Source organism: Carassius gibelio, chromosome B8 (assembly GCF_023724105.1).
Source record: "Carassius gibelio isolate Cgi1373 ecotype wild population from Czech Republic chromosome B8, carGib1.2-hapl.c, whole genome shotgun sequence".
NCBI lineage: Eukaryota > Metazoa > Chordata > Actinopteri > Cypriniformes > Cyprinidae > Carassius > Carassius gibelio.
Genome location: NC_068403.1, coordinates 19945763 through 19969899, shown reverse-complemented (window position 1 = coordinate 19969899; position 24137 = coordinate 19945763). Strand labels below are relative to the sequence as shown.

Sequence of the window (24137 nt, the reverse complement as noted above, 5' to 3'; positions counted from 1 at the left end):
AAATAACAAAAGAAAGCCCACAAAGTCTCAAAACTGTGTAAAATAATGCATAATTTTATTCTAAAGAAGCATGCAAAATTTTAAAGAGATTGGGGGAAAATATAACACTTTAATTGTAATAAAGGTTAAACAAAGTGATGTATGAGAAATTGCAATGTATAACCACTAGATGGCAGCGGAAGACCACTAATGGTCTTATTAAACTCTGAAACAGTACTTTTTTTCATAGATTTCCTTTTGGATTCATTTGAATGCTTAAACATTATAAAATCACTGTTGTAACACTTTAAATCTCATTGATTCAAAGCTAACAATTTTGTTCATACAGATATATCAGTTTTTACACTTTTGCCAGATTATGATTACAGTTAAACCTGAAAATGACATCTAAACTCTAAAAAGAGAAGACTTGCAATAAGTTTTGTATCACCTATTACTTATTTAAAATATCTATACCTGAAACAAAATGTGTGTACTGTATATATAGCTGTGTATGTGTGTGTCTTTGTGTGTATATGAGTCTGTGAGAATATGCTTGTAGAGTATTGATATACTAGTTTAATCATTTAATTTTAGTTTGTGTGTATGTGAGCCTATTCTTCATTTTGGATGCGTTTAACTGTCAGCCATACATCCAGGTTGGCCAAGACCACCTCAAAGGCCTTAATATGCTTGAACCCCGGTAAATGCTGCTTGCAGCTATATTTATATTATTTTTCATTATTATAATGTTTTTTTGATAACCCAGTTTAGGAAAGGGACATCATACCTATCAGGAAATATAATTAGCATCTTAATTTTGCAATGAAAACATATTTTAAAATTAATATATATGTCCATGAAAGGGTGGATATATCTTATGGTTTACTGTATGCTTTGAATAATGGCCCATAATTATCTACAAATAATGTGTGTGGAGCTCAGCTAATATGTTTCTATGGTATTTGAGTGTTTACTATTTATTATATTTCATAGCGCGACTGAGAAATTAAAAACATTGTGAGGGTTGAAAAGCACTATATAGCGATATTGACCCCTAAAATATACCTCTGTCTTCTGTCTCGAAAATCTATTTATTTTATTTTTAGCATTGTGTTTTTATAAGATATCGTGTTTGTTCATTCTAAAATATTTTGTTAGATATTGTTTCTGATGCTACATTGTGCTCATAAACATCTGTACTTTTCAGTGATTATTCACTTCTTGGTGGCAGATGTCATCTTCACTGTTGCCAGTATTACCTGTTAACAGATTCACAATATGTAATGGGAGGACTGTGAGAACACAACATTTACGTGTAGCTGAGTATTGGCAACAGTTGTTACGGGTTTGGACGAACTTCAGCATAGTTTTTAGGTACATTAGTGTAGCGAACTATTTTTATTAAGGCAGATTTTTCATTGACGTCCCTCCACATATATTCAGGAGACAGCAGTTTACTAGGTTTGTTCAAAAGGAAAAACTTGTTCAAGTGAGACTCCTCTTGTCATACCGCCTCAGTAGAGTTTTCAGCATCATTTTTCAGATGCTCCCTGCAGGTTTTGGTGAGAAGATGTACATCCTCCAAAAAGCCACCAAATGCAGCACCAGCGTAATAATAATCACCCTCCTCAACGGGAATGTATGCTTTAGATTCTGGCCTGCGCTCATATGTGAATTGATTTCTTGGAACATTAAAGAGCCAAGGATGTAACACACCTACCAGACGACCCAAAGTCTCTGCACCCCACCGGCCATAGAACTTTCCATCTATGTCAAGGCAGAAAATATAATCTGCCTCATTGAATAATTCATTCTCTATTAGTTTTTCTATTTTTTCCATCCTGTTCATACTGATTTCCTGCCATCGATTCATAGTCGGAACCTTTTCAATTGTCAAACTACGGTTTTCACCCATCTTCACTTCAGGAATTGATTCTGGTTGATCTGTAAACAAGTAGTAATGCACTCGAAATCCAACAAAATAATGTTGTTCTGCTGACTCCAGAAAATCTTTGACAAAACGTGTGTATCTAACAAACAGAGAAAACAAATTCATTATAGTTAATTTATCCTTTAATGATTAATATTTCCAGAAACAAGGACAAAATGAGAATTCTTAATACAAGATGAAAGGTATCCTGAAGACTTACTTTCCCAAAGCAAAGACAGTGGTTGCTATGGTGAGATTTTGTTGTTTGTAGATGGAGTCGATCAGTGTGGAGTCAAAGGTTCCCTCCCAAATGATTGGAGCTGACCATGGTGACACAGAAGCAACATCTGTCCGACTTCATTAAAAACACAAATACAGCACTGTAATCATTCCATCCATTATATTTAGTAACAACAGACTGGTAAAAGCATATTACTCACCCAGCCACCACACTCGGCTTGTTGTACAACAACCTGCAATAAAAATGTATAAGCAGATAGAACAAAATACATTTTATTGGTTCATTAAATTGATACACATTAAAAACATGGATTTAGAAGTGTTTTTGCTTGTTTGTTTGTTTTTTACTTCCATCAATGGACTGAAGACCTCATTTAACTCTCAGTTGTCATCTGATCAGAACCACATGAACCAATAATGTTTTTTTTTTTTTTTTTTACTTGAACAGTATATTCCTTTTAAAATATCCAGATCAACTTAAAAATAGTCACTTTTAAGAAGATTAAGTTTTACTTACCCTGGTGATGAAAGCAATTCAATGATCTTTTTCCTCCATTTTGGCCTGATTGAAATAAAGTCAAACTTTTACACATGAATTTGTTTATGTTGTGTGTGTTTGATTGTAATTGAATGTGATCATTACTCACTTGATGATGCCTTGTTCAGTTATCTGCTGACTGCAGCTTTAAACAGTAAAAAAAAAAAAAAGAAAAAAAAAATCAATTATTGCAAACTTCTCAAATCAACAGAACAACACATGCACTCAGGGTCGTCACCTGCTAAAATAGATGCTCAGTTTAATTTGATAATGATGTGTGTGCATTTGTTCATGAATATGAGCATGTACATTAATAGTAGCAGGTGTGTCGATGTTTTCAACAAGATTTTGTGAGACTTGTGGCAGCGGGTGACGTCTCAAAATAATTAGCATATTTATGACGTCATTGCATCAAGTTTCGTTCACACAAGTTCTGGTATTTCAGATCTTCTCTGCTATCTAAACTGTCACACTGCAATAACTAAATAATGCCCAATAAATCTGTTTCCATTTACATATTTTCTATAAATACTGTAGTAACTAAACACAAGTAACCATAACACTGAAATCCTGATAAAACCAACATAAATTTAGCCTAAACTAAAGAACGACTGTATGCTCAGGTTTTGGCTATATTATTGTTTCATGCAGTGCTGCCTGCGTCTGAGTAACAAACTACGTGCATATTAACATATGAACTACTGTGTGTTCATATTTCATATTTATTCCAAACAGTAGCCTAAGTGAGCGACAGTTGCTTGGAAATTATGTTGGAAACTGAATGTGCCGTTCCTACGCCGCGCACTGGATATAAAAGACGCTGAGAGAGAACCCTGCGCAAAAAGAGTCGCTAGGTTTGTCAGACGCGGAAAAGTATTTTTGAGCTGGCCAGGTGATGGGTAGCTACAAGATGCAAGAAGACTGACACTATGATTATGATTACGGATCCAAAGCCATATATATATATATATATATATATATATATATATATATATATATATATATATATATATATATATATATATATATGTATATGTATATAGGCTATATATATATCTATAGATATGCGAATTTGCCAAGATAATAGGCCTAAACAACAACCTACGGTCGTTTTCATAAGGGGAAATCCATAGGCTAATAGGCTGCTTTGTGTTAAACGCGGGGGGGAAAATCCTTATAAAAGTTCAGTTTAATACTGGTGAATTTGTCATTGTAGGCTACTATTTTATTGTAGCCTATATATTTTTTCGATTTATTCAAAGTAAGGGGAAAATCCAAAAACCTTACAATTATTTGTTACAATTAACGCGGTTAGTCTTATTTGTTCCGTTCATGAAATGTTATGTATATGAGACGTTTTCATTAGCGTTGTGTGTGTGCTTTATTAAGAGTAATATTGAATCGACCTAAAACATTAATTTTATTTCTGGAACAGGGAAGACCTAGGGTTAAAGATCAGAAAAAAAAAAATCTTAATTTGTGTATACTATGGCAGATACATGGTGCAGTTTATAATATAATCCAAAAACCATGTCAAATTATATTTTAAGCCAGTTTGATACGTTTAATCAGTAGAAATGAATTTATTTGATTCAACATAACTCATAGCTATTTAACCGTTGCCTCTTGTCATTGTACGATTAGGCTACTTTTTTCAAAGAATTTTTAATGAATATACAAATTAATATAATTAATTGAATATTGTTCATTCTTTATTTTTTAACACTGGACCCCCAGCACTGCTACTTCCCGCGATAATGTGTTTCTAAGTATGTAAACTCTTTTCGAAAAAAAGACAACAGGGTCTGAAAGTTGTTTAATATAGTGCTCAAGTCGCGCTCGTGTGGATGACGCGGAGCTGATGGCGATTCATATTCTTCGTGTCTGTGGAAATCAGGCGCTGACTGGACATCGGGAGAACCGGTGTTCTGTTCCCGGTGGCCTGGCAGACGATTTGGCCCTCTAATTTAATATTGTTATTGTATAGTTGCAGGCCGAATATACTAAAGCGATTATTTCCGAATCCGCCATTCGATAATTAAATCTCTAATAAATCAGTCGTTACTGGCAATGGTTGGGCTCGTGCGCTCTCTGCGCATCCGCCGAACGGTTTGGATCAGACTCCGAGTAATCAATGAGAGAGAGAGAGCGAGAGACCGGAGTGAACTGTGTAAGCGCACAGCTGGAGCAGAGAAGCGACACTTCTGTTCAGGGTTTCAGGGGCAGGTCTGTTTCATCTGTAAATATGCTAATGTAGTTTTGTGTTTGTTTACTTAATCAAGCAGCAGCAGCAGCACCTTGCTCACACTCACTCGAAATACTGTATAAACGAAGTCATTATTATCTATTGTAATGTTACAGTAGTAATTTAGCAGACAAATCATCATATTTTATCATAGGGTTAGGGGGAGCTAGTGCATACAAAAACACAACCCTTGGAAAATGAATGTAGCCTATGGAATGGCACTAACCGTGGTTTAACCATGGAATTTGTAGTAAAAATAAATACAAGTGGTAATTCATTTTCCCAAAAAACAAAAATGCACTTACAAAACATGGTAAAAGTCAAATAAAAATCTTATTAGTATTAAAGTCATGACAGAGATGGATGGATAATGGTAGTGAAGGTGCAGTTCAGGAGAGAACTCTTAATTACGTTGCAAGTCCCCCAACCTAAGGATTCAAATCTTTTTCATGTCAAGTCCATAAAACAATTGGGTTGTCCATGTTTCAGAATGGGTTGTGGGTGTATGAGTGTGAGATTTCCCAGCCTATTTTTTTTCCCAGTCCGCCCCTCATGGAAATTAATCTCTAGAACTGCTCTGAGTCACTTCATGAGCATTTTTTACTTATTTTGAGAAACTATCATCATATCATATACAAAGAGACAGCAGTGTTTCAAAAAGACACCAATGTTTCAGGAGTTTAGTACACATAATAGGACACATGCTTATTAGATAACCTTATTTGAGTTGATGTATATGCTTTTATTTTTATTTTATTTTATTTTTTACTATTTTTCCCCAAACCATTGTTAGATGCAGTTAGATGCCTGCAGTTATGCAAAGATTTGGTTTAAAAAAAAGTATCTATAACTATTTATTTAGATTTTAAATCTGCATAGAACTTCAGATCAATCTCATTAAAGTAAAAGGCAGTACTAAAGTCTGATTGTGTGGTGGATGTGTTCAAATGTGATCATCTTAATTCAAGTGATGAAGGATGGTGTAAGTCTGACAGTATTGAGCACTACTGGTTAAACCTGCATGATGTAAATGGTTGAAGATGATTAACAGTTGCAAATAAACATTCATTAGAAATTCAGTAATCAATAGTAATCAAAAAGTACCCAAAAGTAATTAGTTACTTTATTTTAATAAAGTAATTAAAAAAGTCACACTAATACATTTTAAATAGGGTTAAATATTTTACATTTTAAATAGGGTAACTTGTAATCTGTAACCTATTACATTTCCAAAGTAACCTTCCCAACGCTGAAAACTATTTATAGAAACCTGTAAGTCCCTGCTTTTATGGGTTTACATTTTGCTTAGTCTTTTTGACATTACATTATTTAAATTACTTTTGAATAATTCAGCACATCAACATTTTAAAATACGGAAAAAATATGGAAAATATGGAATAAATTATTTTGTGAACCCCTTTGCTTTGGTCCTGAACCCCTGATTGAAAACCCTTGCACTGTAGCATATTGTGTTTATTATTATTATTATTGTGCATGCAGATAATATTCGGTCACATGAACACAAGAATACCATCTTTAAGAATGTTATGCAGAAATCTATAGACACCCCCCACATTTCTTTTAAATCACTGTTCATTTGACTTGCATCTTTCCTCTATTGTATTTATTTGTGCTGAGGCTTGTAGTTAGATAGAATATCCTTTTTCTTTTTTTAATATAGTTTTTCCATTAACATAGCAATACCGAACCGTGAAAAAGTTCCACTTTCCGTTCCACCCCTAATTGTTACCTTTTTTAAAACAAAAGTAAATAGCTTGTTCATTTTTTTTACAGTGTCTTTGGTTTCATTTCTTTGACATGTTCAATATGTAACCTGACCGTAGCCAAGAGTGAGTCCTCAGCCAGCGACTCACTTTTCCTGTACACTACACATTACAGAAGACAATGATGGCTTAGATTACAAACATACCCCACTAAAAATCTGTTGTCCATCTTCAGACTGACAGAACCACATAGCCTCACAATATTATTAATCCCATAATGACAGACATAAAGAGACACACAACAAATATGATATTTACAACTGTCTGCACTGCAAACTCATGGAACAACACTGTAATTTCCACGTCTAGTCACAGATTAATGGTGTTAATTTTGAACCCGACAAACAAAACTTACAATTTAAAATATTGAATCTTTCTGATTGTTATTAGGGTGGTTGACAAGCCAGAGAGCTTCACTAAAAACTTTACCAAAATGGTTAAATGTGAAGTGCCTGTTCTATTAGTCAATCATACATTTATTTTAATTTTTTTACCAAACCATCAACTGTATTTTAGCCTGCATATCAGATACCCATTCACAGACACACACCTGTTACAAAGAATTTAGAATTTCCATTATAGAAAAATTCTAAATCATCTTCTAAGTCACTTCTTAGAAACCTTGGATCTACATATGTGGCTTGCTTATAAAGATTCCTGAATGAACAGTGTAATCATTCTTAATTTCCATCACCATTAAACTCCATCACAGTGGTAATGGCTGTTTTAAAATGGGACCACTTTATGACATGAGACCTCCAGACACCTGAGACCTAAAGTACCATTTGCACCTGCTTAAAAGAACCTATCTCATGGTTTTTGTTTTGATATGTTCCTGTGTTCTATCTCAAAGGCTTTCTTCTCACTTCAAAATGGCATCAAGATTATTATAGTTCAATCAGTGAGCCATTAATATGCTTTTTAGGTGTCTCACACAAAGCAGTGTGTAACCTGTGAGAAACCTTCACCTGTTGGAGTCTGCCCAGAAATCTGCACAATTGGAGGTGACAAGATTCATCAAAAGAGGCAAGAAAGTCAGAGGGAAGGTGTCACTAGAGACAGAAGTTTCTCCATGATGGAAAGACATGGCACGCTAAAAAGGCCAGAACTGATTCAATGAACCAGACAGCTGAAACCCTGAAACCCAGAAACCCATTCCTCCTCATCCCCTTCCTTCTCACCCATCCATTCCTACACAGAGCTCACTCAGACTGGTCAGTAGTAGAATATAATGGTCTACATTAATGCAGGTGATATTTACAGTCATATTTTGTGTAATTTCAATTGTCTCAGGTTAACTGGTAATGGTTTCAATCTTACAAAAGTAGACTAAAAAATAGTACAGATCCGAGAGTGCAAGTGCAAGTCTGCAGCCAGACCCTTCTTGTCAGATCTGCTTTTTTACTTATCTTATGTTATGACTGGTCATAACTGGTCATTTAGAAATGTGTACTAGTATCTAATAATAAGTACTAGTATCTAATGGATAAGTACTAGTATCTAATAATAAGTAATAGCAGAGACAATTTATAAGAGACATGCCACTAAAATATGATAAGTCTTCCTTTCTTTTTTATTTATAATAATAAATAATAACTGGTGCAGTAGAAAAGGAATAAAATTTGGCTTTGATCCTAACCACTTCTTCTTGTGTATATGACATTTTCCCAAAATAATAAACAGTTATTTTATTATTATTATTTTATTTTAATTATTAATTTTGTTATTTTCATTGGAATAATACATACACATATACATTTTTTATTTATTTAAATATAACATTTGTTTTCCTTATAATGAAATTTTCCACATCCACCCAAACATTTTTTTATGTATATACAATTACAAAACAAATGGACAATAGATTATTTTTCCATTGAGCAAAAATCACATGAATAATCAATCTCTAACTTAAACCCCTCTAACACACTTTTAGCTGGATATACACCATGTAAAATTTTAAATGTAACCTCTTTTACTTTATTATTTAAACAGTAGACAACAAGCTTTTATTGGTTAGCTGTGTCACAAGTTATAATATTCCTAATATGTTTATTTGTACACCTATGTTTCAAGATATCAATATCTCCTATAAACATGCTGCCTTTAACAAATATTGCCTCAGGAGAATCACTTCCACAAGTTCTTACAAAATGTATAACTTGTTGAGGTATGGCATTAAATTCAACAGTATACTCTTTTGACGTTACTGGAAACCCAAATTCTTCTAAAAATTCACTATAAGATAATAAATTACCATTTGAATTTAAGAGTTGTCTAACTAACACAATATTATTTTCATACCAACTATTATAGAAGAGAGATCTATTTTATATTGAATGAACCATTCTTAATAATGTATTTATATGGGGAAAAATTGTGCTTAAACACTAGCATCCAGGCCAGTAAAGCTTGTTTATGGAATTTAGCCAATTTGACAGGCAATTTTAAAATGTTAAAATCACATCTTAAAAGAAGATCTATGACACCGCCCACCATATCAAACGCATGTTTTGGAAATGTATACCACATACTATGATTTTCTTTCATTAATTTACAGTTGTGTTCAAAATTATTCAACCCCCTAGAGACTGCAGTACTTTACAAATACAAGGTTTTCTGAAGATCCAGGATAAAATAAAAATTTCATCTATAACAGTTCACTGGCATATTAAAAGTGATATTGTCAATATATAATGTAATACTTTTGAGTTATACGATTTTTTAATAATACTGCTATGTCATAATTATTCAACCCCTATTCAACGTTGCTGTTTTTAAATCACTTATTTGCATGGTGAGGAATAAAACAGTCTCAAAACACAATTAAGCTGTTAGAAACTCTATTAAAAACAGAATTAGCTTGAGCTGTTACACATACAGTTAGCCCATGCATGTGCTGAAGTTGAGTGGCAAAAATGTCAACAGAGATCTCACAAAAGCTAAAGAGAATAAATATCGTAGTACTTTAGAAAGGCTAAGGCTATATGATGATGTCCAAGACATTGAAAGTTCCTAGAGACACAGCTCTCAGCCTTATTCCTTAGCTTAAAGTGTGTTTTACCAGAAAATATTTGAGGTTGTGGAAGAAAAAGCACAATATCATAAAATGTTTAATCAGAGCAACTGAGAAAAAACCTGCAATGTACAGCCAAAGACTTGCAAGATGACCCGATGAAAGGAGGAAAACCATTTCAAAGCAGTGTGTAAGAAGAACACTAGACAAGTATTGCCTTTATGTTGAGACATCTTGCAGCATACCACTCTTGATCAAGAAGAACAAAAAGCCAACTTGAACTTGATAAAATTCATTTGTGTGGACCTGTGGAGATCTGGAGGAATGTTTTATGGAGTGATGTGACCAAACTGGAACTTTTTGGACCCATGGGTCAGCGGTATGTCTGCTGCAAAAAATGGCAAAGCTCATAAGCAAAAGAACACCATCTCCATCGTCAAACTTGGAGGTGGATCAGTCCTGTTATGGGGTTTCTTTACTGTAGAAGGAAGTGGAAATCATGTCTGTATGAAGGACATCATGGATTCTTTGAAGTATCAGGCCATTTTGACAAGAATTGTGATGCCTTTGGTGCAAAAACTGAAGCTGATGATCAGTGGACTTTCCTGCAGGCCAGTCATACCAAAGTACACATCCAAATCTACTACTGCTTGGTTCAGGGATCAGTCATAGAATGTACTTGAGTGACCTGTTCAGTCTCCAGGCTTAATTCTCATTTCAAATATCTGGTTGAATTTGAAGAAAGCAGTGGCAATGTGAAAACCAAATATTATCAGTGATCTGAAAGCTTTATCAGGTGTGGAATGGGCCAAGACCGTAGTAGAGAGGTGACAGAAGCTTCTAAACACTTACAGACAGCGTTTATTGGAGATTTTAAAGAATAAAAGATTCTGCACAAAGGGGGTTGAATAATTTTGAACATGAATGTTTAGAGCCAATTCGAATTTTATCATCATTCATCAATGTTCCATTCTCAGAATCACTCAAAAGTGTATTAACAAACTTTCTCTAATACTTTACTGATGCCTTTGTTAAATTGATTTCATTAAATGTTATCCTCAACAGCAAATTGTCTTGCAAGTCAAGGGGTTTGAATAAGAGTTTTGAACACAACTGTAATAAACCAATTAATCTCAAATGTATTGTTTAAAGCTTCATAACTAAGCACAGATAATCCCTTTGCTCTTTGGTTTACATACCATTATTTGAAGAAAGAAATACTGTCTATTTTTCCATTAAAAAAATAAATAACACTTTGTCTAATTCTTTATATACATTAGATGGCACATCTAAAGCTAAAGACACATAAACAGATCTTGATATCCCTTCTGCTTTGGATAGTAAGACCCTGCCATTCAGGGATACATCTCTTTGAAGCCAAATATTCAATCTTGTCATTGTTTTGTCAATTATCGGCTTGAAATTGAGCACACTGCATTCACACTCATCTTTATGTATAATAACGCCTAAAGATGTGACTGTATGTTTAATAGGAATAAAATGTAATTCTGTTAAGTTACATTCCCAAGTGGAAACAGCACTGATTTATTTCTATAGATTTTAAGACCTGATACTGAGGAAAACTCTTCAATGCAATTAATTGCTTTTATTATTTCTGAATCATTTTTAAGATAAATAGTAGTATCATCAGCCAATTGACACAATTTAAATATTCTTTTGAATACTCTTATACCTTCGAACCCTGCTTGTTTGATATGTATAGCCATAATTTGTCTCTCTAATAAAAACAAAAATGGAGACAAAGGGCTACCCTGCTGTATACCTTGATCAATCTTAAATCTACCACTTGTACCTATTAATAATTTGATAGAACTATTATATTCATTGTAAATAGTTCTAACAGCTTTTTGGAAGTAATCTCCAAAACCAAAATGTTGAAAACATTTGAACATAAACTCATGACTCACGGAGGGCTCTGGGTCCTCCATTGAGCCCAGAAGAGGCTCCTGATCCCCCGTTGAGCCCAGGGAGGGCTCTTGAACCCCAGTTAAGCCCAGTGTCAGCTCCAGGCCCCCAGAGTCCATTCCCATCAATTTTCCCAAGTATTTTTTTTGTTTTTGAGTGGGGGGGGGGGGGGGGGGGGGGCAGTATAGGTCCAGTCATAGAGGCCCCAGGCGGTTTTGATCAACTGTAAAAACTAGCAAATGTTACCTCCTCCCAACAGGGAAAACCACCAACAATCAAGAATCTCACACACACAAACACTTTAATTTGCTGTTATACTCAATATAACTTAATATACAAGCCAGAAACTAATACTTTTTCTGCACAGGCCTATCTAAAGGGTTAATGGTCCCACCTTGTGATCAACTGTAAAAAAAATAACAAATTTTACCTCCTCCCAACAGGGAAAACCACAGACAGTCAAGAATGCATGATTATGTGGTGTCATGGCTTTGCAATCAAAAAATGTCGTTATAATGGAAGTCAATGGGGCAAAAACAGCTACCAACAACAAATGTTGCACAAAAACTAACAATGAATCAAAGCCAATCTTGTTACTAATCTTTGACATGCCCAAGACTGTGGTAAAAAGTAAAAAAAAATATCCTCTCCACAATCCCCTTTTATATTGAAAATATGTCATTTCGTGTGTTTTTTTGTTTTTTTTCAAACCAGTGACATCATTTATGAACTTGGTAATTAAAGAGTTAAAATCTTGGATTTTTTTAAACATTTGGTAGTTTTGATCAGGACTGAGGTTGATTAATAGATTTAGGCTATGCAAAAAAAAAATAGAAAACAATATTTATCTGATACATTTTTTACAGCAGTTTAATTTAGTGGATGTTTTCATCCAGGAACATCATGGAAGGGTAGTGAATTTGCCCAGAGTGTACCATTGAGTTTTTTTTTTTTTTTTTTTTTTTTTTTTTTTTTTTTTTTTAAATTTCAAAGCATTTTCCCAAAATATGTGGCAAAATAAGATTTGTCACCAAAAATCATTCCATTAGCTGGTAACACTTTAAAATAATGGTCCGTTGTTAATAAGTAACTACGCAGGAAGTAATAGGTAGTACTAAATTAACACTTAACTTAATACTATTAACCAATATAGAAGCAAGATTAACTAAGCAGTAAGTAATAGCTCATTTAGGACATAGGTAGTTCCTTATTAGGTATTTGATAATTACTAAAGAAAAATATCGTCATTGAGAACTACTTTGGAACTATGGCCAACTAATGAAGAATAACTAATTAATTACTAATCACAACAGCTACGTCTATAAAGTGAACAATTAGCTTCTTTATGGAAACGTATATATATATATATATATATATATATATATATATATATATATATATATATATATATACATTTTAAACGGATTCAAACAGGACAAAAGACATCACTGCGGCGATAGGCTTCATTTACGTTATAGCCGCGGATATGAGACCTTACTATTTACCATTCATTCTGTCATCACCATTATAGCTTACAGGGAATCCAAAGTGCACCCAAACACCAGACCTGTTGGTTATTGGAGGATCTTCTATTTCTGGTCTGTTAAATGCATTAGACATTTTGCAATGAGCCTTCAGCGCGTGCTGGGTGAATGAGCGCCTTAGGGGCCGTTCACATATAACGCCTAAAAACGCCTGGAAAACGGTAGGCGCGTCTTTCTCCTCCTTTCCAAAGCGCTCGGGCAGAAGCGCCCCTGAGGCGTCTGCCTTTGCTAAGCAACAATGAGTGCTCTCTCCATGAGACACGGAAATTTCAGCAAAGGATAAATGGATTTGCAGCTCTAAAAATCGCTTGCAGTAGGCTAGCTCTGCTACTAAATTTATTTCAAAATTGCAATCCATATACAACTATGATTAGCTGTTCCTTCATCTTGGCTGAGCTTTCAACGTTGTTACGGGAAAGGATGAAGCTGATTGGTTAGTTCTTGTCACATGACCCGCGGCGCGCTTGCGGCATTCTGAAAAGTTGAGATGTTTTTACATTTTGCTGTAGCCCTATCTAAATCGTACCGAACCGTACCGAGCCTGACCGTGACATCAGTGTATCGTATCGAACCGAACCGTGAATTTTGTGAACCGTTACACCCCTAATATATATATATATATATATATATATATATAAATTTATAATATACTAAATTTATTTCAAAATTGCAATCCATATACAACTATGATTAGCTGTTCCTTCATCTTGGCTGAGCTTTCAACGTTGTTACGGGAAAGGATGAAGCTGATTGGTTAGTTCTTGTCACATGACCCGCGGCGCGCTTGCGGCATTCTGAAAAGTTGAGATGTTTTTACATTTTGCTGTAGCCCTATCTAAATCGTACCGAACCGTACCAAGCCTGACCGTGACATCAGTGTATCGTATCGAACCGAACCGTGAATTTTGTGAACCGTTACACCCCTAATATATATATATATATATATATATATATATATATATATATATATATATATATATATAATTGTCATTCATATATAATATTATCATTAATATGATGTTATATATTTTTTAAATAGTTAGATAGTTGAGGTGCCAAAGACCGTTCAATTTTTTCTTTATTCCTGTCCCGCAATACCTTTGCCACATTAAATAAGTATTTACTTTCACATTCTTTTACAAGTCACATTCATATACAGAACCCCCCAGAATCAGAATGAGCTTTATTGCCAGGTATATTTACACATCAGTTTTCGTGACAGAAGCTCCGCAGTGCAACGTAATGACAGCAACAGAACAAAAACACATAATAAAATAATAAAAAATATGTAAGGAATGACACATAATGAAATAATTAAAAATACAAAGTAGGTAAGGAATGACAATATACAAATTGACAAGTGTATGTGCAGGTATATTACAATAGGCAGTTGTGTATGTACAGGTATATTATGCGCACAAATTTAAGTGTACACTAATTATGTTTGTTAAATAAGTGTATGTGTATATAAATATAAATATGTTTTATGATTCAATATCATAAAACACATATTCACTTGTGAAATGTAATCCCTTGCTTTCCGGGTTTTAGATTTCTTTCGTTTGAACATCCATGCGGCATAAAAGTCCGGCATTGTCCATGAATTAGTAGTACAGGTGCAGATACTGTAACAGCGTTCCCTAGCTACGTCCTATGACAAGACTCCTGTTCCAAGAACCCCAAGGCGACATCTAGTGTATATATCTAATATATCTATGCCGCAAGAGGCGCTTTCGCAAGATTTGACAGGAAGTAATAAATGACAAGGAGTGAGAAACAACATTTCAGGATTTAATAGAGCGTAACTATGTTCTTTGTGTAGGTATACACCTTTTCTTTCAGTTTTCTTTTACTTATTTTTCAACCAAAAATATTTAATTTAAGTTTTGTGACAACGAAAGCTACTAAACTTTAGTTTCGATTTCTGCATATTGAAACTATACGCTGTCAGTAGGCTACTACATGGATGTCTTAGTGTTAAAATTTACAGCCATATATGTGTGTGTGTGTGTGTGTGTGTGTGCATGTATGTATATAATATATATCATGTTTCTGTGTTTCTATTTCTATACATACAGTGCTTATATTTTGTCTAAACTTATTCGACAACATGAGTCTGAAGGAAGAGCCTGAAAGGTGCCGTTCAAAAAGTCTTGTTTACCTATTTTGTTTTGAGGCGTCACCTGAGTTATGTGACAACAAATTATGTATTAGACATTCATTCATTTGAAAATGGTTTCGTTAGTAAATGAAATGGTAATTATTTTAAATTCTTTAAGCACAACTATCCATATTTATTCGCAGCAAATCTAAAAGGAAGAGATCAGAATCACCCGAGTTCACATCCACAATACATGAACACACAGACTTCAGCAAAGAAAGTGATCATGAACACAAAAATAAAAGGTAAATCTTAATCTGCCTTTTTTCTATTATTGTCTTTGTGTGTGCATGCTCAGACATGTTTTGGGGACAAATTTGTACCTGGATCCTGTAGCTACATATATTAAAATACATAAAATAAAAAGTTATCTTACTAAATGTATGCTTATTATATTTTAAGTGACTAAAAACTTACTGCTGATGAAGGATATAGCGCCGTAGATTTACAATTAATACATTTTTGGGGGATGCACTGTGATACTCTAATAGAGAGGGTAATAATGTTGTGATTCTTGTTCTGTTTTAGTATATGAACTATTACACTGAATAACATTTAAGTGGGTTCACCTTCTGTATAAATGTATGGTAATCATTATTTTCTACTCATAAAAAAAGAAAAAAAAAAGAAAGATGATTTAATCTTTATTTGAAAGTGAATCAGAAGTGAGCGAAATCGTACAAATATTTTTTTTTATGGACGTCGTCATTAAGTAATAAAATAAAGAAATGAACGAAAGTACAAATTATGATTGTGGGTTATTCATTCCACCTGTCAGTGGTTTTAACATTGTGGCTGATCAGTGTATAATTAGCTGTAAAAAGTATTATAGAATATTTATTTAGGTGTGTGTGTGTGTGTGTGTGTGTGTGTGTGTGTGTTTGATATGTAAGATGTAAATGCTAAACCATATATATTAACTTTATTAACTAGACAGCCATTTTAAAAACATCTCATGAACTCTATGAATTAGATGGAATTTTATATATATATATATATATATATATATATATATATATATATATATATATATATATATATATATTTACCAAAATTGCAAGCTTCATTTTGAGATGACATTGTGTCCTTACAGAACAAAGTCTGAGAGAGCGCATTCTCCTGCCCCCAGCTATAGGTCAGATTTGTCAATGGATCCACCAACTAACTTCAAAAGTGGAGAAACATTTGGTTTGAATTTAAGGTAAATTTCTTTTCTTTTTTTCTTTTTTTTTAAGTAAATAATAAATTGTATATTCAGTATTGTAACAAGCTCTTTTATTCTGTTATTGCAAATGTTGATTTTAAGTGAATCCAAAAAGAGGATATGTGAACTCCCAACAATGAAACAAGACCATGTGGAAATAATCCATTTAAGCAAAGAACCAAGTGATGAACACTTTGGATCCATTTCAGTTGCGATTGCAATTCATTGTCAATTTAATGTCTAATGTTAATTTGAAGTCCAATACCGACATCAGCTGCAATGATATTTGTTATTTTTTAGGTTGTGTAACCAAAATCCAACATTATGTCCACATACAATTGGAGTCAAATACTGACGTCAAGCCTATTTTCATTCTTAACCAAAATGCTACATCTGTCCGATGTCATGTCCAACGTCAACCTGAAAAACTGTGCCAAAACTGTACTTAAAAAAGTACTGCAGAAATATGTTTATCACAGCCGTTATGCATCGTTTAACATGACATTGTCTCTTCATAGAGTAAAGTCAGAAAGAGCAGCTTCTCCTGCACCCAGCTATATGTCTTTAAAAACAGATTTGTCAATGGATCCACCAACCAACTACAAAGATTTTCTTTTGGATACAAGGTGCATTTCAAAAATTGGATTTATATTTTTGTTTTATTTTGTTTCATTTCATTTTAATATAAACACATTTTCACCCTTTTTTGTAAGATAATAGCTTAGTTAATGAATTATGTGATAAGACAGTGTTGACAAAAAAACATGCTTTTTCAGTATTGAAAAAGAAAGAGAAACAATAACCATTACAACAAACAACCAAATGGACAACACATTTATGATAAGTTAACAAAATATGTCATATTTTAATCTAGAACATTGTCTGAAGTCATTAAGATAGCATTCTCTTTACCTTTCTGTTTGAAACTTTCACAGATCAGAGAGAGCCCCTTCTCCTACACTGTCTCTATGGTCTGATTGGTCAGCAGAACCATCAGCTAACTGGAAAACTGAAGACACTTTCCCCTTGGATTCAAAGTAGTTATTCCACATTTATTATTTATGTATCATTAAGAAATGTCATACTTGGAATGCTCAACAAAAATACACAACAAAAATAATTTAATTTAGATAAATACTAATCGTATTAATAGTACAAAATATTGCTAATTTTGTCTGTGTTCAGTAACAGTTAAAGGGATAGTTCACCCAAAAAGGAAAATTATGGAATTAATGACTCACCCTCATGTCGTTCAAAACCTCTGAGATCTTTGTTCATCTTTGGAAGACAGTTTAAGATATTTTAGATTTAGTCCGAGAGCTCTCAGTGCCTCCATTGAAAGTGTGTGTATGGTATACTGTCCATGTACACACACTTTCAATGGAGGGACAGAAGACTCTCAGACTAAATCTAAAATATTGTAAACGGTGTTCCGAAGATGAACGGAGGTCTTACGGGCTTGGAACGATATGAGGGTGAGTCATTAATTACATACGTTTCCTTCTTGGGTGAATTAACCCTATAAGGTATGGACAATGAACATGCAAACATAAAGTAATTATATAATATATAATATTAATAATATTATTAATTATATATATATTATATAATTACTTTATGTCTGCATGTTCATTTTCCATACCTTAAAGGTTTGGTTTTCATGTTATTGCTTTGATTTTGTAACTTCTAGACTTCGGACAAGTCATCACTTTAAATGTCCTCTGTGCAAATCGATGTTGAAAGATCCAGTGTCCATCTCATGTGGGCACAATTACTGCAGAGGATGTATTAATGAATTCTGGGACAATCGTGCTGGGGTTTATGGGTGTCCACAATGTGGTAACCCATCAGAAACCCGTCCGGTGCTGAACACAAACGCAGCTCTAGATGAGGTGGTTAAAAGCCTGCAGCAAGCAGGCTTCAGTCCAGTACTTCCTCCACAATCCTATGCCGGACCGGAAGATGTGGCCTGTGATTACTGCACTGAGGAGAAATTGAAAGCTGTAAAGTGTTGTTTAACCTGTGTCATGTCCCTCTGTGAGACTCATGTCAAGTCACATTACACAATAGCTGCACTACAGAAACACACACTGTCAGATGTGACTGGAGACAAGAAGTCAGGACCCTCAGAGCAGCACCAGAACACAGATGACAGCTTCAGCAGCACTGGACAACAGGATCAGACCGATAAAACTCAAGACGTTATAGAGGTTTGATATTGCATTACAATTACGTGATATACTAAAGCAGGCATCATCATTAAGGTTCTGCCAATTATATTTTAATATCAAACTAATTTGTGTATAAAAAAATACATCAGTGATTCATATTTTAAGCATCATAACAAAATATAATACTTAAAACATTATGTAACAATATGTAATTTCCATCTGATCTGTCTCTCTATTCCCTCGGGGGAGCTTGGTTTGAAAAAGCTTGAAAGAATAGTTCACCCAAAAATTTAAATTTACTCACTTTCAGGCCATACAAGATCGACATAAGTTTGTTACTTCATCAGAACAGAATTGGAGAATTTTAACATTATTTATTATTTGCTCGCCAATGGATCCTCAGCAGTGAATGGGTGCCGTCAGAATGAGAATCCAAACAGCTGATAAAAACATGACAATAATCCACACAACTCCAGTCCATCAGTTAATGTGTTGTGAAGTGATAAGCTGCATGTTTGTAAACAAATTACAATCAATTACAAATTACAATCACTGAGATATTTTAAAAGGATAGTCCACTCCTCAAAAAATTTGATGTTTATCTGCTTACCCCATGTTTTAGCCGTGATTCCCATTATCTCCATTATAAGACTGAGAGACTGCAACGGTTTTAGTTAATAATCTCTGTCTGTGCTCTACTGAAGAAACAAAGTCACCTACATCTTGAATGCCCAGCAGATAAACATCAAATTTTTGGGTGAACTATCCCTTTAACTTCTGTCATTATGATGGCACCCATTCACTGCATAGGATCCATTGGTGAGCAAGTGATGTAATGCTTAATTTCTCCAAATGTGCTCCAATGAAGAAACAAACTCATCTTGTTGTTTGACTTAACCTTCACACTGTTTCTTATTTATTTATTTTTTATTTGAATGTTTTTACAAAATGTTTTCTGAATTTCATAGAATGTTTTAAAAATGCATTGTCCTTTTTGTAGGAGGAAGTCGGAAGTATTTCAGAATCTACATTAAATGTTTGCACATCAGATATGGAAGTTAATAAAGACACTGATGTTAGAAGTCTTGCCCTCTTGTGCTCTAAACTACAGCAAGATGTTGCAGGGCTTAAAAAAAGCCTCTCAAATTTAAATGAGAAAAATACAAAGAAAGAAAGATATTTTGAGGAGGATGAAGAGTATAATGGAGAGGAAGAGGAAGAAGAAGACGATGATGATCATGATGATGAAGAATACAATGAGAAAGATTTTGATGAGGAATTAGATGGGGATGAAGATTCTCTTAATGGTGCAGAGGGGTACACAGATGAGGAGGAGGAGAAGGAAGATAGTTACGACGATGTAGAAGACAACATAGACGATTATATTGAAGACTATGATGATGTGGACTACGACTACTCTGAAGACTGTGATGATGAGGAATCTAGTACTGAGGATGAGGATTATGATGAGTACAATTAAGTGTCATTGAACTATTAAGATCGCTATACACTCTGTGCATTTTTAAAGCTGCTAAGACATTTTATTCTCAAATTGATGTATTGGAGGATAGTTTAATATGTGGATTACCCCACCCCTCTACATAAATCTGCACCATAAATCAGGCATACGAGGACACTTTTATGTGCCCCAACTTCTTTGTTTCTGTCCCGAAGGTTGGTCTGCTGCTGCATTCGCCTCCACAGCCCGTGCTTGATGCATCTGTTGTAACAAACGGCCTCATGGGTGGGCCTTGTCCTAGACAACTGACATGGATTCCAAATCCAAATCTTAAGCTGTCAGTCTGAAGGTCTGGCTATGCGAGACTAGAGGAGGGCAGAATTTACTGTGTTAAATTAAAGGCTTTATTTGAAGTAATAGACCTCAGTCAGGGTAGCAACGGTATTTTTGACTGGAATGAAAATGAGGCTGAGGGATAGCCTACATAAGTCCTATGCATTTAATGTATTGTACTGTTGTTTAAAAACAATGTTCAGCCAAATGAAAAAAAATGCTACATCTGTCCGATGTCATGTCCAACGTCAATCTGAAAAACTGTGCCAAAACTGTACTTAAAAAAGTACTGCAGAAATATGTTTATCACAGCCGTTATGCATCGTTTAACATGACATTGTCTCTTCATAGAGTAAGGTCAGAAAGAGCAGCTTCTCCTGCACCCAGCTATATGTCTTTAAAAACAGATTTGTCAATGGATCCACCAACCAACTACAAAGATTTTCTTTCTGAAAAAAATAAATGTATAGACAATGTTTAGAGTTGTGAAAATTAGGTTGACCTTTATATACATCCTTGTTTTCATCTGCTTTAAATTCAGTATGGTGACTAATGTATCTATATTTTCATGACCTTGCTTGGTTGTGTTGTAACAGTTGACAAATTTAAATTTCCATTTTATTAAACTATTTTAATAAAGTATTTTTCTAGACTTTTTATTCATCTAATCAGTCTAGCAGACTGACTAGACACAAATCTAGAATGATTCCATTCGTATTTTTACATTTATTTATTGCAGTCACACATTTTGAAACTTAAAATTTTGATTGATAACATGCTCATGTAGATAGAAAATTTCATTTTGCATTGAATTTTGAGTTTGGATTCTTACATGGACTGTTCATTTTATTAGTTTTTCCTCTCCAATGCAAGTAAATAAAAACTTTTTTTTTCTATTACTTCCTCCACAATCCTATGCCGGACCGGAAGATGTGGCCTGTGATTACTGCACTGACCAGATATTGAAGGCTTTGAAGTGTTGTTTAACCTGTATGATGTCCCTCTGTGAGACTCGTCAAGCCTTTCTAATGAAGAAGTAGAGGGTAATGAAGATGGTTTTGATGATGAAGGAGGGTATGCAGATGATTTTGAAGAGGAAGATTGGGAAGAGAATAAAGATAGTTATGATGATGTGGATGACATTCTGAATAGTATTATGATGAAGATTATTATTAAGTGTCAAAAGTGCCATGTAACCAAAGAAGTACATTATATGTTTTCTTAATTTTTCTTCAAAGATATTTCAAAGCATTTCAGTGTAAAATAATTACAGTCGGAGTGTGTTATCCATGGCAAAGCGAGAAATCTTTTCAGATTTCTTAGAGCAATAAAGAGCAATCTGGAGTTACTTAAAATTTTATTATTAAGAGTATCTATCAAAGGCTGTTATTTACATTTTACACCGAAACAGAATTGAATCCATTAAGCTGAGTTCTTCAAAAGGGGCGCTGGACTGGGGGTAAAACCAGTACTGATCACCAGGGCCCCAAAGGAAGAGAGGGCCCTTGAAAAGTCTGGAATATATATTTTCAAGGGGAGGGGGGCCCATTAGGACTGCCTATAGGGCCCAGGATCTTGTTCAGCGCTCCTGTTGATGAGTGTAGTTTGCCACAAATCTTCTCAGAAAAGAAGGTGCGGACAGACAGGTGGACACGCGCTCATTGCAAGTGCGTTTTTTTTTTTTTTTTTTCGGAAGATATGAGGCTTTGCTCTAACTGTATTGAGAAAATATTCGAATGAAGTGTCGGAGTATCAATTCCAGTGCCATAGTGGATCATAAAATAACCTCAAAGAATTCATGGATTATGTACAGCATTATGTATAGTGGGTGCCACAGGTTTCCACCTAAACAATTTTAAATATGACTGCCAATATGAATGCCTCACACACTAATATTTATGTCATGAAATATTCACAAAAGTTGTTTTGAAAAATAATTTGAAAAATATATATAATTGAAGTAGCTGCAGCCATGTTGACTTGTTGCTTGAGGTGATGCTTCTGTTGGATCACTGCTTGACGATGATGGGGTTTGTTCTTAGATCCTGTTTATGGTGGCACATTCCACTTTTAGCCTTCTAACAGCTTCAGTCATTTTATTTTGATTGAGGAACCCAAAGGTTTTAAACCTTGGGTCCAGCAAGGTTACCATGGTCATTACACTCATTGGCCATGTGTTCTCTCAGGCGTCTGGTATGCAATATGAACATAAACATGAACATTTTAACTGCTGAAGTAATATACAACACTCCTGTGGATGAAATGACTGATGTCTGTCCTGAGAGATGTTAGGGATGCCCCCACAGCTTCCCTTTCTCCATATAGACATTAAAACATCTGAAAAGTGCATTTCCACATTGTTTCCACTTCATTTTCTAATTAAGTTTAAGGGCAGGTCTTTGCATTTCTTGCTGCATCTGGGTCAGCTTCTCTATAGCAATGGTGCTGGATCTGAAATAGGTGACCATTTTCTTTGCCTTGGTGCAGATGTCACAGAGGGCAGAAACTTGGTAGAACATTTTTTAAACCATTAAATTAAGTGTGTGTGCAATGAAGATTGTATGCATCACTTGTAAAATCATATTTGCTGCAGCAATCTTTTTTTACCAGGGCTATATTTTAAGTGCTGTCCACATATCTGAAGTTAAAGACACAGCCTTTGACATTTTCCATTTCCATATATTTTGAGTCCACCATTTTCTTCAAGGCCTAAATGTGCAACAGTAAAATAAAAGTTTAAAAAAGATTATTAAAATATTACCCAGTGTAAATGTTTTACTTGGACTGAATATTTCTACACACACCTGCCTGCTTGGCAGTATATACTGTAGGAAGGATCCTGAGCATGGATGAGACCCCTGAAGCCTTCATCCTCCACCAGTGAAAACGGTTGATCATACTCACCAGTGCCTCATCAGTCATCTGCTTTCAATAACCTGAAGGGAAGAGAAAATGCCTTCGTGACAAATACAAGTCATCGATAAATGTCAAATTATGATAATACACTATGTGTACATTGTGTGTACAGGATTGGCCACAGGCTGATCTTATGCAGAGCTCTAAAGTGTCTGAGCATGGAGTATTATTTACAAACATTAAATTAGATCCTTATCACACACCAAACATCTCACCTGTTACATAGATTAAATAAAGATGCAGATGACCTGGAAAATATTAGTGAATTAGTGATATGTATTATATACCATAACTTATACTTTATTGGAAGATATCAATTCAAAATGTTCCCAAATGGGATGTTTTCCTTTTTCTTCCAGATTTCTCGTAAAATCTTAGGCCTACCACCTAATAAAATAAAATAAAAATAAAATAAAATAAAAATTAAATTAGAGAGCGAAAAGAAAAGGGAAAAGAGAGAGAAAGCAATGAGACTAAAGTCAAACGATCAAAACCAGAAAAAAAAAAAATTATATTTAAATATATATATATATATATATATATATATATATATATATATATATATATATATATAGGCTATATATATATATAAAGCTTTCAAACTACACTCCTCACAGTTTAACTAACCAACCAGATAGGCTCATTAAAATAAGGAAGGGATTTGACACACAAACCGAACCACGCACTT

At 34.2% G+C, this 24137-nt stretch overlaps 2 protein-coding genes across 5 annotated transcripts in view; one reads left to right on the top strand and one right to left on the bottom strand.

The window, feature by feature from the left end:
- LOC127964073 (globoside alpha-1,3-N-acetylgalactosaminyltransferase 1) overlaps positions 1 to 24137 on the bottom strand; it is a 42130-nt gene continuing 17993 nt past the window's right edge. Inside the window, exon 9 of the mRNA XM_052564230.1 lies at positions 1 to 1698. Within this exon, the coding sequence (XP_052420190.1) occupies positions 1487 to 1698 (212 nt within the window). The 3' untranslated portion in view covers positions 1 to 1486. The remainder of the gene's footprint in view (positions 1699 to 24137) is intronic.
- Positions 14908 to 21881, top strand: LOC127964067 (E3 ubiquitin/ISG15 ligase TRIM25). Of its 4 annotated transcripts, XR_008154990.1 has the most exons (9): positions 14926 to 15023; positions 15284 to 15341; positions 15510 to 15611; positions 16460 to 16567; positions 17089 to 17196; positions 17506 to 17607; positions 18261 to 18780; positions 19742 to 20537; positions 21464 to 21881. XR_008154990.1 is itself a non-coding variant. In XM_052564220.1 (8 exons), exons 2-8 carry the CDS (start codon positions 15316 to 15318, stop codon positions 20219 to 20221), a joined length of 1446 nt encoding a protein of 481 aa, XP_052420180.1. In that variant the 5' UTR covers positions 14926 to 15023; positions 15284 to 15315; the 3' UTR covers positions 20222 to 21365. The 4 variants fall into 4 exon arrangements, 3 of the variants coding, with proteins under 3 accessions (XP_052420182.1, XP_052420180.1, XP_052420181.1); XM_052564220.1 differs by lacking the exon at positions 21464 to 21881 and having other exon boundaries at positions 19742 to 21365; XM_052564221.1 differs by lacking the exon at positions 21464 to 21881 and having other exon boundaries at positions 14932 to 15027; positions 19742 to 21366.

Excerpts from the sequence above, each read along its gene's own strand:
- LOC127964067 (XM_052564221.1), top strand. The coding sequence starts at position 15,316 with ATGAGTCTGAAGGAAGAGCCTGAAAG. Across the intron at positions 15,342-15,509 it reads CTGAAGGAAGAGCCTGAAAG|CAAATCTAAAAGGAAGAGAT; the intron begins GTGCCGTTCAAA and ends ATTTATTCGCAG. Across the intron at positions 17,197-17,505 it reads GATTTTCTTTTGGATACAAG|ATCAGAGAGAGCCCCTTCTC; the intron begins GTGCATTTCAAA and ends AAACTTTCACAG.